The sequence below is a fragment of the Malaya genurostris genome, chromosome 2, assembly GCF_030247185.1.
Source record: "Malaya genurostris strain Urasoe2022 chromosome 2, Malgen_1.1, whole genome shotgun sequence".
Classification (NCBI taxonomy): domain Eukaryota; kingdom Metazoa; phylum Arthropoda; class Insecta; order Diptera; family Culicidae; genus Malaya; species Malaya genurostris.
The window spans coordinates 4,316,877-4,333,304 of NC_080571.1; the positions used below are offsets into that span (position 1 = coordinate 4,316,877).

General features: G+C 36.2%; 2 protein-coding genes across 5 annotated transcripts in view; both read right to left on the reverse strand.

The window, feature by feature from the left end:
* LOC131427987 (zwei Ig domain protein zig-8) overlaps positions 1 to 11,076 on the reverse strand; it is a 37,511-nt gene extending 26,435 nt beyond the window's left edge. For 2 of the 4 annotated variants that reach the window (XM_058591608.1, XM_058591605.1), the window contains exon 1: positions 10,432 to 11,076. The gene's annotated coding sequence lies outside the window, so the exon portion shown is untranslated. The remainder of the gene's footprint in view (positions 1 to 10,431) is intronic. The other 2 variants (XM_058591606.1, XM_058591607.1) reach the window with 2 other exon arrangements.
* A 280-nt stretch (positions 11,077 to 11,356) lies between these two features.
* Positions 11,357 to 16,428, reverse strand: part of LOC131432981 (dynein axonemal intermediate chain 7-like) — a 49,328-nt gene continuing 44,256 nt past the window's right edge. The window contains exons 9-10 of the mRNA XM_058599674.1: positions 11,747 to 11,810; positions 11,357 to 11,667 (exon numbers count right to left, since the gene is read on the reverse strand). Of these exons, the coding sequence (XP_058455657.1) occupies positions 11,530 to 11,667; positions 11,747 to 11,810 (202 nt within the window). The 3' untranslated portion in view covers positions 11,357 to 11,529. The remainder of the gene's footprint in view (positions 11,668 to 11,746; positions 11,811 to 16,428) is intronic.

Here is a 16,428-nt window from a genome sequence, read left to right on the forward strand (position 1 = left end):
GCCACAATATCAAGAGCGACATGACAAAGTCATCCTCCAACACGACAATGCTCGGCCTCACGTCGCAAAAGTTGTCAAAAAGTGCCTGGAAACGCTGAAATGGGAAGTCTTGCCCCACCCGCCGTATTCCCCAGATGTCGCCCCTTCTGACTTCCATCTATTCCCTTCGATGGCACACGGCCTGGCAGATCAACATTTTCAATCCTTCGAAACGTTGGAAAAATGGATTGTTTCATGGATACCGTCAAAAGAGGACTCCTTTTTTCGAGCCGGGATCCGAAAATTGCCGGAAAGATGGGAGAAAGTTGTCACTAGCGACGGACAATACTTTGAATAATATCTGTAAGCACTTTTTCGCAATAAAGCTTTTAATTTTGGAAAAAAAACGGCGGAAGCAAAGTTGTACACCTGATAATTTAGTGAGACGTTTTTTTTCGAGAAATGCATATTCCATGTCGTCTGGATCAGGGTCATCATTTCACCGAATCGTACGATTGTCCTCATATCGTATGGGGAAAGATTGAAGAATGGCGGTGGGGTACATTTGAAATGTTTCTCATTAAAAATAACGGATAAACTATTTTTTCGTGTTTCATTCAGCAATAATACGCTCTGGCTTGAATTTTTCAGATTCATTTATGATCCTCAAAATGGTAATTACAGACGAACTAGTTTATTTTATTAACTACTAAGCATCAACATTTTTACCTGTGAGTATCTACCAGGTAAATTTTTGCGGTTCTTTTCCGTTAACTAAGCGCAAATAAAAAACTGTCCACTGTGGCTTTGCAGTATTGCTTTTGTTCAGGAGCTGACCAAACTAAGCCATGAAAAAACTAACTTTCGGTATGCCAGCAAACGAGTCAATTACAAGTTTGTAAGCGAGAGATCGTCGCTTCTGACGCGAGAGATTGTCGCTTCAGCGATATTTTCAGTTGTAAAATTCTCTCGGTGAAATTACGACTTTCGGTGAAATTACGACTTTCGACAAAGCGACTTTCGTCGAAATGACCCACTCCCATGTTGACTTCGTGATGCAAAGGTATATCCTTTTACAGAGATATCATTAGCAAATCGGCTTTCGGCGAAACGGTTTTCGGTGAAACGTATTTCGGCAAAACGAATTCCTGCGAAATGACTCTGATCCAGACGACATAGAATATGCATTTATACATAGAAAAACGATTTAAATTTGCAATTGAATATGCCGACATCTTTTCAAACTGCTAGAATATTACAAGTTTGGGACAGAATTTCTCCAAATTAGTATAGCAAAGTCTTGGTATTTTTTTTTATCTTTTGTCAAATTCGGTATTGTAAAAGAATACGTGTGTAAATGATGACAGTTATCGTGATCAAAAAATTGTCAAATCGCAATCACTACCGAGGAAGATCGGTTGTGATTTTTTTCAATACTGATCTGATCTTTCTATGAGCAGTGATCACTGAATCGTCTCTACCAAAATCTTCCGTCACACAAAATCGGTACCAATTTTGAATGACGGCTATTCTTGATCCCTGTATGATCAATCAATGGATGATTGGATCTGCTTTGAGGATTGTGATAAAAAATCGTTTATAGTCATGATCAGCCTTGATTGCCGAATGACTTGCTTTTAAAATCATTGATTTCACATATTAACTGGTGAGGGGAGTGAAAATTCGTGACAACAATTTTGTATCAAATCCGTTTCGAAAACGCCCATATTGTAAATATCGAATGTAGAAGAAGAATAAGAATATAAAAACGTCGCCATCTTGGATTTTTGAACGTAATCAAACATCGATGCCATCAACCGTTTATCATATATGTTACCAAAATATGGGACAGAAATTTTATCATATCACAAGGGGCGGGTTGAGTCTAGCACTTTAAGGAAATCATAATTTTTTTTCGCATTTTCGTATAGTAAACCATTTCAAGAATATTTTGTCATATTTTCAAGCTTGCCGGAACAAAACTCTGGAAGTTATGGGCCTTTATCTTAGCTCATACTGCTAAGCCTAAGACAAGAGCTCGGCGCACAGGCCCTAGAGTTCTGCTTTGATTGATTAGAAAATTTGATTCTTGAAATATTTTATTATAAAAAAACACAAAGAAAAAATAAAACTTTTCAAAAGTTTTTAATTTTGTAATAAATTGATTCACTCCTTGATTTAAATATACCTTTCTACCAATTTTATACTGTTATTCTAGGGATAAATGTCGATTGAAATGAATTGATCAAAAACGTTACACAATAAACCCTTGACAATCTGTCAATGTCAATCCAAGAAATCGTTTATAAATATCTGTCAAGACCATACACATGGTTTCGATTGATTGAATGATTGCTTTTCTTATTCAGTAAAAAGAAAAGTGTCAATCATGCTTCTGTATTTGGATTTATCTGCACTGAAATAAAATGATAACAAGTAGTATGATAATTGTAATACAGAGGGCGTAAAAAAACTTCGTGGAAAGCTTACTTCGATTGGAAATACATTCTTACTTTATTGAAGAATTCTCAATAACACAGTGGTTCTCAACCTTTTTAATCAGTTTGAAGGTTTAAATTGGATTTTGTACGCTGACAACGACAACATGATTACTATGTTGAGAATAACCACTATTAGGTGTTAAAGTTGTTCATGAAAATGACTCGTGACCGACCCAAAAAATACTTCGCGGTCTTCCGAATCCGGAAGTGATTTTGTGAATAAGATGCCAAAATTGCAATGGTTGCAAGATTTTTTTAATCATCTGAAAATAACTCTTGAACTGTTAAAAACTGTCGGTGACGTGGTGGAAAAGAAAATACCTTCGAAGATGTTAAACGCAATAGAAACTGTAAGTGATGTCTCGAAAAACCTCAAAGCCAAGGAAATGTTTCCGAAGCACAGAAACAGGGCTCCGTACGACTTGAAACAAATAGATGTCAAACGACATTTCATTGATTGTGAGCAGCTGCCCAGAAAGCAAAATCGGAAAGGATGTCTGCAAAGCATCAAAGCAAGCGACGAAAAATGGGCCCAATTTACAACAAAACATACGCGCATAATATCGTATAGGGAAGCCACGAGTTTCCCCCCGGCGACAGAAAAATGAAACATTCGCGCCACCAAGGTCATGCATTGTTTTCGGTGAGACCAGCTTGGCGCACTGATGATGCGTTTGAGCCGAGTACTCATGGCAAAATGGCCGCAATACAATAAAAGACATGATAAAATTATACGCGAGCAAGACGTCGTCGTCAGAAACTATTACAATACATGCGGTATTGTGATAACATATGCGGCTGCACCATCCTAATGGAAATAAGGCAGAAGTACTCATAGGTAGACCTAGCTAAATATTATTTTTAATGATTAAAAATTGGAAATGCTGTTTCAATCTACCAGTATTCACCTGATTTGGCTGTTCTTAAAACCAATTTTGAAGATAAGGAGTGTATCGAAAATAATCTATCCACAAATTTTTCTTTCAAATCATGATAAAAAACGATATTTTATTCAAACTAAAAATTGATCCCTTAATTGTACGAGGTTAAACTTGAGCATAATGAAAACCGGATGAAATTTAAGTTATTTCTTCACGAATTTTGGAATTTTAGATCGAACGCTCTTCATCAAGTTCCGGACAAGTGTTGTATCGCATTTTTTGGACGCTTGAGCCCAAATTTATTTGAACTCCTGCATGTTCCCAGCTACCTTACCAGTCTTCTTGAAGACCCTCTTCACGATTGCCCAGTAACGTTCGATGGGTTCGAAGCTGAGGGCAATTTGGTGGATTGATATTTTTCTCAACGAAATTAATACCCTTTTCCGCAAGCCAGTTGAGAGTGGTTTTGGCATAGTGTGCCGACGCTAAATCCGGCCAAAACAGTGGAGGTGTACTATACTTCTTATATAAAGGCAACAATCTCTTCTGGAGACAATGGAGATCGATAGATTGCTGCATTTATAATTGAAGTGGTGTAAAAAATGGTTGACTTCAAACCACAGGATTATATTGCTTGTCGTACCAGTACCTTAACCGAATTTCTCCACCTGAATCGACCCGTCCGCATCGCTCACATCCTCCCTAACGATGACAGTAAAATATTGTAGACCTGGAAGGGTTTTTGAGTCTTTACTTAAGTCTCATCATCCATCAAAACATATGCATCCGGACACTGCAAAAGACGCAAATACAATTTCCGGGCCCTTGTTGCTGCTCGCTTCTTTGTTTCGAGATTAACTGCTTCTTGTAGGTCTTAATGTGATTTCGCCTCTAGATACGCTGGATCATCCCGACCATCGTTACTGCTTTTTTGGCCAAATTACGTATTGACATTGATTAGAGTTACCACTTTCTGGTCCAGTTTTGGGCTGGAAGAACCGGGTTTTTTTTTGCCTCTTCCTGGTAGCTCAACCAAGGAATAGTGTTCTCCAAACTTATTGATGATGGTTTTAACACTGGCATGATGAATTTCAAACCACTTCGCCAATTTACGCATAGTAATACTCTTCTCACTTAGCCATGTGTCCAGAACCTTAATTTTTACTTCCTTTTCAATACGCGACATTTTGAAAACGCAGAATTTCAACCGCACAAACAAGTAAACAAACGAAAGCTGACAGTCAAACGCACAGCATGCTGTGATCTGAGCATAAAAAACCATCACAAATACATGCGTACAACACAAATGTATGTGGATAGCTTATTTTTGATACACTTCTTATATATTTTCATTCGAGGTGTGAAGCAACGATCAAAACCGTTTTCAATAATTAGGACATGCTGTGATTGGTTCGCGAAAATTAGGTCGATTCAAACCGAGTTCTATTGAAATACTAAAATGACGTTGGAATTTAAATTATATAAATTCATCAACAAATGACTGAGTTATAGGCGCTATGACCGATAAACTAGCTCAAAATAACCATAAATGCAGCACATGAAAAATATAAACGCAAAATTGAAAACGAAATAAAGACTTGTCCTAAGAATTTTTTTAACTACACGAAAACTAAACTAAAAAGCAACAATTTTCATCTCAAATGCAGAAATCTGTAAACTATTTGCAAATTTTTTTCAAGAAGTATATACTATTCAGAAACTGACCGTGACCGTGAATACTTTTCTTTCATACCTGAATTTTCCAAACCCCTTCTCTGTAAACTATCTATCAGAACATGACATTCGACAGCACTGAAAAACTTAGACGCCTCCAAAGGCTTTTCCTAAAGCATGGAAATCTTCTTTCCTTGTACCAATATTTAAATCTGGTTCAGAATCTAGCATTCGGAACTACCGTGGAATAGCCATTATCTCTTGCATTCCAAAATTATTTGAAATAATTGTAAACAAATCTCCTTGAATTTGTGACATTCACTCTGAACGCAATGGACGCTGGCAACCACGTAGAAACTCTTTACACCGACTTTAGTAACGCTTTTGACCGTACTGACACATCACTTCAACTCAATGTAAAAAAATGCAACTCAATAAATTTCAGTAGAAAAAACAAAACCCATTCTGTAGACATATATTTAGGATATCAAATAGTAGAAAAAAGTAAAATTGTACGAGATTCAGGTGTAATCTTGGACTCCAAACTAACATTTGTGGAACATTACAACAAAATAATCAATGAAGCAAACAGTATACTGGGCTTTATTAAACGCTTCAGTCAGTATATACACTCTTAGAAAAAATGAAATTTACGCTTGACGTAAATTCAAACATGCCATAATTTCTTCGGTGATGACACAATATTACATCTACTAACATGTAAAAATAAACTTCGCGTCTATATCGATGTGAGCTTAAGCTACATTAACTGTGAAGTTACTGATATGACTTATCTTTACATGTTTTGAATCGTGAATGTAAGTGAATCTCGACGCTCCAATTATGTGCATCTATAAAGATGTAAACTTTTCTTAGTGTGTATATAAAATAATAGTGGAAAAAGTGTGTGTTGCTAATGTCCTCTGGAATGCGTGGACCGATCTACAAATAATTTTTTTTGTTTGAAAGGTGACGTTTATGCGGAGGTTTTAGGCTATATTAAATAAAGGAAAATCCTTCGGGAAAGTGGAGAAAATCGAGAGAATTGTTTTCTATGGGCTTGGAAATTTTCCACTCAATGCATGCTAGATCTTCGATGATTGTTCGGCGCGTATCGAGTTATGCAATGCTGTTGCCCGCTGGAGAGCAAAATATGAATACTAGATTATTAATAAAATCGTTTGGCGCCAAACTAGCTGATTTGTGTTCAAATTTTACTGAGCCTACTTAATTCACGTGTTTTTTTATTTCAAATCACATGTTCAATGAAGTTTGGGCGCCAAATGCATACAGCATACAGGTTTCCATTTTCCCTTATTTAAATTGTATCAAGGCTGTCAGGTTAAGTTATAGAACGACAATAAGAAAAGAACGACCGTTGTTTTCAGAAACCTCCAGAACCTATCTTCACGATGGATGTTGTTATTGCTGTCACAATGTACTAATATTTCATTCAAAGAGAACAATTCGAAGGATTTTTATCGGTTTAAATGTGATAGATTGACTTTTGGGGTAAGTTGAAAATAGGTGCGTTCGCAACGAGTTTTTACGTCGTTGCTATAACAGAACTACTTTCGAACTATGTCTGCCTGTAGTATTTCTTTGTAGAGTCGAAACAAAGATATTGTTTCCAATTTTATCACAATTCGTTGATTCTATAAAAGTCGAGCTATCGGTGAAATTATATGGCGACTCTACTAATGAGATGATAATTGGTACAATAGCTCTACATAAGATCATAATCGATGTTACGAGTAAGCGAAACTACTTTCAAATATTGCTACTTTCAATACATTAATAGCGTAAATAATGGTTTGAAACCTTTGGAGGAAGCCATTGTGCATTTCGAAAAATTGCTGAGATCGAACTAAAAACAATGGTTGATTTATTTTGACAAAATATGAAATACAAGACTGTGCGCGATAAAACAACTGTTAGAATTTTTTCACTGATCGCGAGCATTCATGACCACGCTCTTCTGAAACCAACTCCTACATACGGCGTTTGACTATTCTGATTTTGTGAGTGTATGAAATAATTTCCATCCAAAGATAATTTTTGAGTGGTACGAATTTCGAGGGACAGTTACAGGTACAGAAAAAATGGGAGCAAGATCAGAAAGTACAGGAACAAATTCAGAACAGGAACAGGTACAGAAAGTACAGCAAAAAGTACAGAAGCAATTGCAGCAAAACAGATCAAAGTTAAAAGGTTAAGAGCAAATGTTATTGAGGAAACAATTTTAACTGACAAATTCGAAAGTGAAAAGTTTATATTCCACGCATTCCAAGGATACCCACTGATACGTCATTCGAATGAAAACGTCAGTTTCCCATCTGTTAGGATTTTCTGTTACCTTCAATAAATCTCAAGGGCTCAAGGTTAGGAGTTTATGTCGTGAATTTCGACTTTTCATATGAAAAATTTTATGTTACCAGTGTCGGCAATCCCTCGGTTTTTATATATTTTTACCGATAATAGAGAAACAATAAAATGTTGTTTATCACAGAGTAGCTGTGGTCCGCGATATAAAAACCACTGCTTTTTTTCAATGACATTAAAATTTATTGGAAGTAGTTTTTATTTGTTTACATTTAATCTAATATTATTGCGCTACGAAGTGCGCAGGGGTCCTCTAGTATACGATAAAATTGCTATATTGTACATATGGCAGACCCATTTTGGAATATTGCAGCCTAGTATGGAATCCATTGACACTATTCACGAAGAACGCATTGAATCGATATAAAAACAATTTATTTTATATGCACTTCGTAAATTAAACTGGACAGCATTTCCTCTACCATCATATGAAGCACGCTGCATGCTCATATATATAATTATCAGCGACATTATTTCTCAACGCATAAAATCAGCTCCATTATTATCACAATTAAATTTTTATATACCTAGCTGTCTCGGCTGAAAAGTTCGTATCGTTTAATAGAAACACACATTTTTTTTGCCAAAATTCGTTTTTATTATTCAACATAATTGCCATCAGAGGCGATACAGCGATTATAGCGATCTTCCAACTTTTCGATACCATTTTTGTAGTACGATTTGTCCTTTGCCTCAAAATAGGCCTCAGTTTCAGCGATTACCTCTTCATTGCTTCTAATTTTTTTACCAGCGAGCATTCTCTTGAGGTCTGAGAACAGGAAAAAGTCACTGGGGCCAAATCTGGAGAATACGGTGGATGAGAGAGCAATACGAAGCCCAATTCGTTCAATTTCAGCATGGTTTTCATCGACTTGAGACACGGTGCATTGTCTTGATGAAACAAACCTTTTTCTTCTTCAAATGAGGCCGTTTTTTGAAATTTCGTCCTTCAAATGCTCTAATAACGCTATATAATAGTCACTGTTGATGGTTTTACCCTTTTCAAGGTAGTCGATGAAAATTTTACCATGCGAATCCCAAAATACAGACGCCATAACCTTACCGGCCGATTGTTGAGTCTTTCCACGCTTTGGGTTCGGTTCATCGCGTGCAGTCCACTCAGCTGACTGTCGATTGGACTCCGGAGTGAAGTGATGGAGCCACGTTTCGTCCATTGTTATACATCGACGAAAAAAATCGGTTTTATTTCGATATAACAGCTCCAAACACCGCCCAGAATCATCAATTCGTTGTTGTTTTTCAACTTCACTTAACGGTCATTGAAAATCATTTTGTGGATTTTTTTCACGTTTTCATCGGTAACAGCCTCTTTTGGACGTCCACTGCGTTCATCGTCTTCGGTGCTCATATGACCAGTACGAAATTTTGCAAACCACTTACGAATTGTTGCTTCGCCCGGTGCAGAGTCTGGATAACACTCATCAAGCCATTTTTTGGTATCGGCGGCACTTTTTTCCATCAAAAAGTAGTGTTTCATCAACACACGAAATTCCTTTTTTTCCATTTTTTTCACAATAACAAAAGTAGCTTCACTCAAAATGCAATATCTCACAAACTAATAATCAGACAGCTGTCAAATTTATACACGTATCTTTTGAAGGTTGGTACTAACTGAAAATGGTATGAATTTATTTCTAGTGGCGCCCTCTCATAGAAACGATACGAACTTTTCAGCCGATCTGTTACGTTCCAGGAAATTATTTTTAGAAAAACATACTACAACAAATTATGCAAAATACAGTCCAGTGAATCGAATAATGCGTCATTACAATCAATTCTCCGAACATCTTGACCTTACTATGTCAAAAAATCAAATGAAATCTCAACTTTGTCGTAGAAATAATGCGTAGTATGTAAGTGAACATTGTAAACAATTTATATGCAGTCTACATTTGCTTGATGAAATAAATAAATAAATAATGGTTACGCGGCTAGTTTTGATTTTTTTTTGTTCGACACCCGACTCCGAATAGCCAAACCGTGCCAAAGCCTTCTTGCATGTCGTGTCATCATTCTAATCCTGACAACTGTTTGAACCGGTTTATTTTTCGAATTTTTAATTCGCACTCTTATATAGTAAACAAAGACGTAGCCCTACGTCAAAAAAATCGTATTATACTATTCATCAAAGTAGTACACCATGGCATCATGCTGGATTCCATGGAAATCTCCTCACCCAATGGTATCTCGATTTACCCCGATCGAATATTATAGGGCACTGACACTGGATGCTTCAGAGCGTCACCGACGAAATTTAGTTTCGCAACGGAACTACAACTGAAACGCGAAGGTACAAGTGTCCTAATTATTATTGCAGCGATTTATCAGAGCTGCGTTGAAATGTCTGTGTGAGCAATAAAGTTGAAATAACCACAGTCGGGGATTGGCTACCCGATTATTACAAAACTCTATCGAACCTGTAACACTCTTTGATTCTTGTCAGAAAGTTCTTCTATATTAACTACTAACGAAACCATATTCATTGATATGCAAATTACTTTCTGTTATAAACTTGATTATTGGGAATTGTCTTAAGGAATATAACTCTTGAATTTAAATGTACTGCTGGCCTAAGTATTCCGTAGAAAGTTCCCACAAGAATCGATTTGGATAGCAGTTTTTATTCTTATTCTAACTTATTATGCTCATTCGGACCACATTATTTTTGATGGCAGAGAAAATTCCTCCAGTTATTTGACTTTGGGAAACGATGTGAACTTTAAATATAAACAAAATAAATTTCCCCAGGGCCTAACCAACAAAACGTCATGATGATGGTAGACAAATATTTTCCCTGTGTGCGACAGTCACTTGGTTTGGTGTGAAATTTTACTCATTTTTTTTACTGGAATCGTGATTTTTCATAGTAGCTACTAGCGTATGTATTGTATCTCAAATTGCGTAAGCGGGGGGGGGCCGTAGAAGTTTGTTGCCTATTTCATTTTTCACATCATTCCCGTCCCCGTTAATTTGAGCTATCTGAGCGAAATCACCTTTGTTCAAGTGGCGTCGACGTTCCTTTTTCCAGCGCAGTGAGAGAATTATCCGTCGACAATGAATTCCCAGTAGCACAGATTTCGCATACGCAAAACTTCAATGGTTCACAAAAGTGTTATCCATGGTCACCGATTTACTTCGTTTAGATGAAACATATATCCACATACCGCTGGTACCCGAACGGTATAATAATTGATTCTTACTTCCGCCCGCTCAGGTTATTCCAGGCATAATCCACATCCGACATTCCTGTATACTCCATTAAACCGTGCCATCAGAAATTCACACTGACTTTTTATGAATAATAATAACTCGTCTCGTCGTTCACCCGCACTCTCATGTCGAAACTGGAATCCATTCTTTCACTACGCGTACACAGCTGTACTTTAATTATTCGTTTAAATTATTCTGATGGAAACTGGGCAGCAATTTTTTTTTCGGATCTCAACAGTGTTCTCTAGGTCCTCCCCGAATACCGCAGCGGCCGTGATCAATTTTTATGGTAATAGTCCACTGCGTACAGCAAAAAAAAAAAGAAAGAACAAATCGTTAGCGACACCGGGATAGAAGGTAGCGGAAAAGCTTTTCCTAACCAAAAAACGAGAGCACTGGATGAGACAAACCGTCGTTTACTACTGACTGCACGCCATCGCATTACAATACATAAACGCTGCTGAGAGTAAAACGGGAGAAAACAGGACTTTTCCACGCCGAAGCTGCGAGAAGTACAGAAGTGCGTGGCTTGCTGTTGAGATTTCGGAGCTACCAAGCGGGAAATCCTATGGCAACCGAGAAGGTCGACTGGGGTGGCTCTCTGTTTTTCATGGCCTACTCTTACTAGCTCTCCGCACTCGATAACAATCGGTTCATTCACTCACTCACTCACTCGTGAGTTTGCTTTATGGTCCACCGAAACCCGCTGATGACGGACTGAGAATCTTATTACCAGGCTGGAGATAATTTCATTAACAATGGTTAAATTGATTCTTCTTTCAGGATGAAAACACTTTGGAAAAGTTACACATTGATTGATAGATTTGTAACCTACTTACTAGAAGAAGAATAAAACTAATAGCATAGGCATATTTTTACTGTTACGAAAAACATAATGGACGAACCGACTTCAACAGCTGGACGACGTTGTCTCTTAGAATGAGGCTCATGTTTTCCTGTTTCAGCTTGGACGACGGTTGCGAATGTTCCCGTGCCAGATGGTACAGATCGGCGTAATGCTGAAAATGTATATGGTTTCGGTTTAGTTAGCGTACGTATTGTTTTTCGTTGGACCGTAAGTAAACTGTTCGTACGTACTCCCATGCTCTCGACTGGGGTGGTGTTGAAAACGGGTGAAACCTCCAGAGAATCCACAATGGTTCTGTAATTGTAATAGATTGAAATTAAGGTCATTATGTGGTGCTGTGTGTTGGGTTCATAAATTCTCTCGGAACGCTTGAAATGAAACGAATCAAGGAATTTACGGTGTCACTTGTTTATTTCGTTTGGCACTCGTAAAATTGTCCATCTCCAAGCAATTTCACAGCCGTCACAATCCAGTTTATGCGAAAGCGTCGGAAGGAATATTAACTTTCGTTTTTCGATTTGAAAATTTTTGGGGCTTTTTGTATCCGTGTGATGTTTGGAATCGTTCCATACACGTAATGCATACCAATTACCATCGGCTTCGTGGTTGGTTGTCCTGCAAACAGAAACCGAAGGGAAGTCGCATGGTAGACTAGGCGAAGGGACTGCTTTTAGACCACTTTTGGCAGAGTTACAATTTTTAGTACGTTTTATAAATAAAATTGGAATAGGCAGTATCAGCTGAAATACTAAATGAATACGATGAAAATAAACCCAGCATGTTATCACGATACTCTGTGAGTAAGAACAAATTCATCAGATATAATTAAGGACGTATTGTGTTTTGTTCATCGAAATCTTATAATTCAATAAAAGCAACTTGTGGAAAACTTTTCCCGTTCCATTCCATTTACTTCCGCATTCCCTGTGGTCACACATTTCTCCAGACAGCACTCATCGATGCTACGAACTTGTTTCTGCAACGGAATGCGAAACCATTTCTTTGCTCAAGAAAAGTTTATTTGGCAGTAGATTATGACTGAAAGATGGAATACCCAATGCTGTATGATCGGGTTTTTGGCATTGGAAAGTCTAACGCCCCGTATTCTATAGCTAAGAATAGAATACGGGGCGTTAGACTTTTTGTCTTAGCCTATAGCTCAGTGATCTGTGAATGGATTTATATAATCTAACTATCAATCGCTTCGGAAACATTTAACTCAAACATGTTTAGCAGCGTGGTTTTAGTATTTGAACAGCACACCATTCCAAAATCGGTTTGAATTGATGTTTTCACGAGCCAATCACAGCATGCCAAAATGATGTCATTCTCTCGATTCCTCTAACACGGCAGACGATTTTGCTCTTTGCTGCCCATTTCATTCAATAGTAGTTCTGCTTCGGTCCGGTATAAGGAGATTTTGCGTCAAGCATAAATATATACCCCATCATTTTACACAGTATGAATAATCGCACAAAGCCGAATCTATAAAAATAGCCTCAGTTAGATTGTTTTGCTCAATTAATACTTGCCTTCATGCAGGGCGAATGGGTGAAATATCGGGTAGATGCATATTTTGTGTCAGTTTTAAAATTTAAAATGGAAATTTTAACAAAAAAAAAACTGAATTTCCCAGCAGCGTTTTACTTGTGTTTGAAATATAGAAAAAAATAGAACGGCAGAGTAAACCAGTTTTAAATTTGCAGGTGCTTCATCTTTTATGTCGGTATATAAACATTGAAAACTTTTAGAAAAACCTGTTTTAATCCACCTAGTGGTGTAATGATGCCTTTCTCATATCAATCATACTATCATATATAATACTGTGGTATTCTTCAAAATTATTTTTCTTCGATTCTTAAAAGAATAACCGAAATAGATTTATTTGACCGTCTACTGATAAAAACTATCAATTGGAAAAGATTTGAGGTCGATTTAGAAAGTTTTTACGGTTTTTCGCTCTTTTCAGTGATGGTATAAAATTTTTAACACACTTTACCCTATATTTCCGGAGCCGGAAGTCGGATCCTGATGAAATTCAGGAATTACGTATGGGACCACAGGACCTTTCATTTGAACCTAAGTTTGTGAAAATCGGTCGCGCCATCTATGAGAAAATTTAGAATACATATTTTCATTTTTTGCACTTTTTACCCCATAACTCCGGAACTGGAAGTCGGATCCGAATAACATGCAGGAATTTTGTATGGAACCACGAGACCTTTCATTTGAATCTAAGTTTGTGAGAATCGGTTCAGCCATCTCCGAGAAAAGTTAGTGCAAAAACCGTTACATACACACATACGCACATACACACACATACACACACATACACACACACATACACACACATACACACACATACACACACATACACACACAGACATTTTGCGTCCTTTAACTAGAAGTCAATTATGATGAATTCAAAGTTACTTGAAAGCTCAATTTTAGATATAAACAAACTAAAGAATAACACCTGCACAAATGAAACTATTTTATTTTATGTTAATAATTTTTGTGAAACGTACAAACTTATTAATTTTATATACAGTTAATCGATCCAAGAGAAGATTTTATTTACTTTAACGAAAAATGTTGTACCAGTAAACTCAGTAATAGTGTAATTTTATTGATCCTTCTTCAAAATCGACGATAATCTTCGGAAAGTGTCGGTAAATAATATGGATTCTAAATTGACCTGATAGTTACCAGAGAACCAAAATAAAATCCTCAATTCAAACCAATTTTTCAATGGTGTGCAATTGAAATATTCAAATGACGTTATCTCATAAGTTTAAGTTAAATGTTTCCAAATCGATTGGTTGTTGAATTATATAAATCCATCAACAAATGACTGAGTTATAAGCGTTCAAAATTATGACAGAAAAATGTTACGCGATTAGTTTTGCATGTTTTAAATTGACACCAAGCCTCGGGAAGCGAAGTGTCAGGCATTTTTAATGGCAAAATCGACCAAAAATTTGCTAAACACATGAGATATTTCAAAAGAATCGCCACGCTGATTCAGTTCTTCGATAGCTAGATGATATATAAGATACTCAAGCGAACACGGTGTTGCGCAGACAACAGGAAATTTCACCACACCACATAATGCAAAAACGACAATCCAGCTAGTGAACGCATATACAATCTAGTCATCAGCTCACTGGACAAGCTACTTGTTTCATTCACAGTCAAACATCAACTAGGCAAAGAAATATTGTGCAGCATATATTTATAGATTTCTCTTCATACTACGCATAACGATGCGGTGTTTTTTTATGCATGACGCAAAGCCTCCTATGCCGAACAAGAAATTGACATCATTTTGTACAACTGGGATTGGTGGATGAAAACATAGCTCGATTCTAACTATTTTTTCAATAGTATGCAGTTGAAATAATACTGAAACGACGTTGTCATATAAGTATAAAACAGTATATATATATATATATATATATATATATATATATATATATATATATATATATATATATATATATATATATATATATATATATATATATATATATATATATATATATATATATATATATATATATATATATATATATATATATATATATATATATATATATACATATACATATATATATATATATATATATATATATATATATATATACATATATATATATATATATATATATATATATATATATATATATATATATATATATATATATATATATATATATATATATATATATATATATATATATATATATATATATATATATATATATATATATATATATTAGTTATTGTATTATTGTATCTATTTAATAGGTACCAGCAAGGATGGCTTTTATCGTATCAAAGAACTCTCACTAGCAACTCTTCACACGATTCAATCAGTGCCATCAAAGAGAGACGGATATCATCTCAGCAACAAAAAACCGGAATGGTTCATTTAACATAGAATAGACACCAGTGCGAGAGCGAGTTTCTCTCGATGACGTGTCTGAGAATCAGAGGTTAGCTCGCTGCTGTGGGGGTTCTCTCTGAAGCAACAAACGGTCGCTTATTCTCGTTTCGCGATCCGATTCGGTATGGGCAGTGGATAATTGCGATAGAATCATTTTACTATTGCCGCCTATTCTAACTATGTGCATATAACTTTTGTATAAGTTGTGCCTATGAAAATATTTGTGAATGCTCCACACAAGGGTTTTGAAATATTGCAACTATGAGAATCTTCAAGTCGAATCATCGATTCGATTTTCTGCGATAATTGTCAACTTGCTATTCTCTCTTGATAAATTCCACACAGCACCAATCATTATCAGACTGTAATTTTTGTAAGGGCCGTGAAATACTCAGAGTATGGAGTGGAGCGAAGAAATGTAGAAAAACTCTCTCGCGGTTCATGCATTGAAAGACTCGAGTTCTTGTAGCATCTTCTACCGAATAGTAAATGTTGTATGCATATCGAGCAGCTTTTGTCAAATTTTCGGCAATCACCAACACTTGGTACAAGTTTGAAAAATCCAACAACAGATTAAAACAAATTACCTTTAGAAGAAAATGTGAAAATAGATATAAATGTTTATTGTTACCATTTTTATGATTGACTGTAACTATGAGGCGCTGTGTGAACAACCTATATTATAGTTTCGTGGAACAATTAATGTTTGATCTACTAACATATTAAGGTTAAATGTACTTAAGATTACGCAATAAAATTTATTACAACTAAGTATTCTTAGAATTTTGATTTTTTGCTTTGCCGAACCGTAATTGGTTTTTCGAAATGTATAAACGGTTACTGTTCCATTCCACGGGGATGAGTTTAGAACTGAAAAATATTGTTTGCAACAATATTCTTTGGATGAGCTACCAGGAACAGGCAGAGAACCCGGTTCTTCCAACCCGAAACTGGACCAGAAAG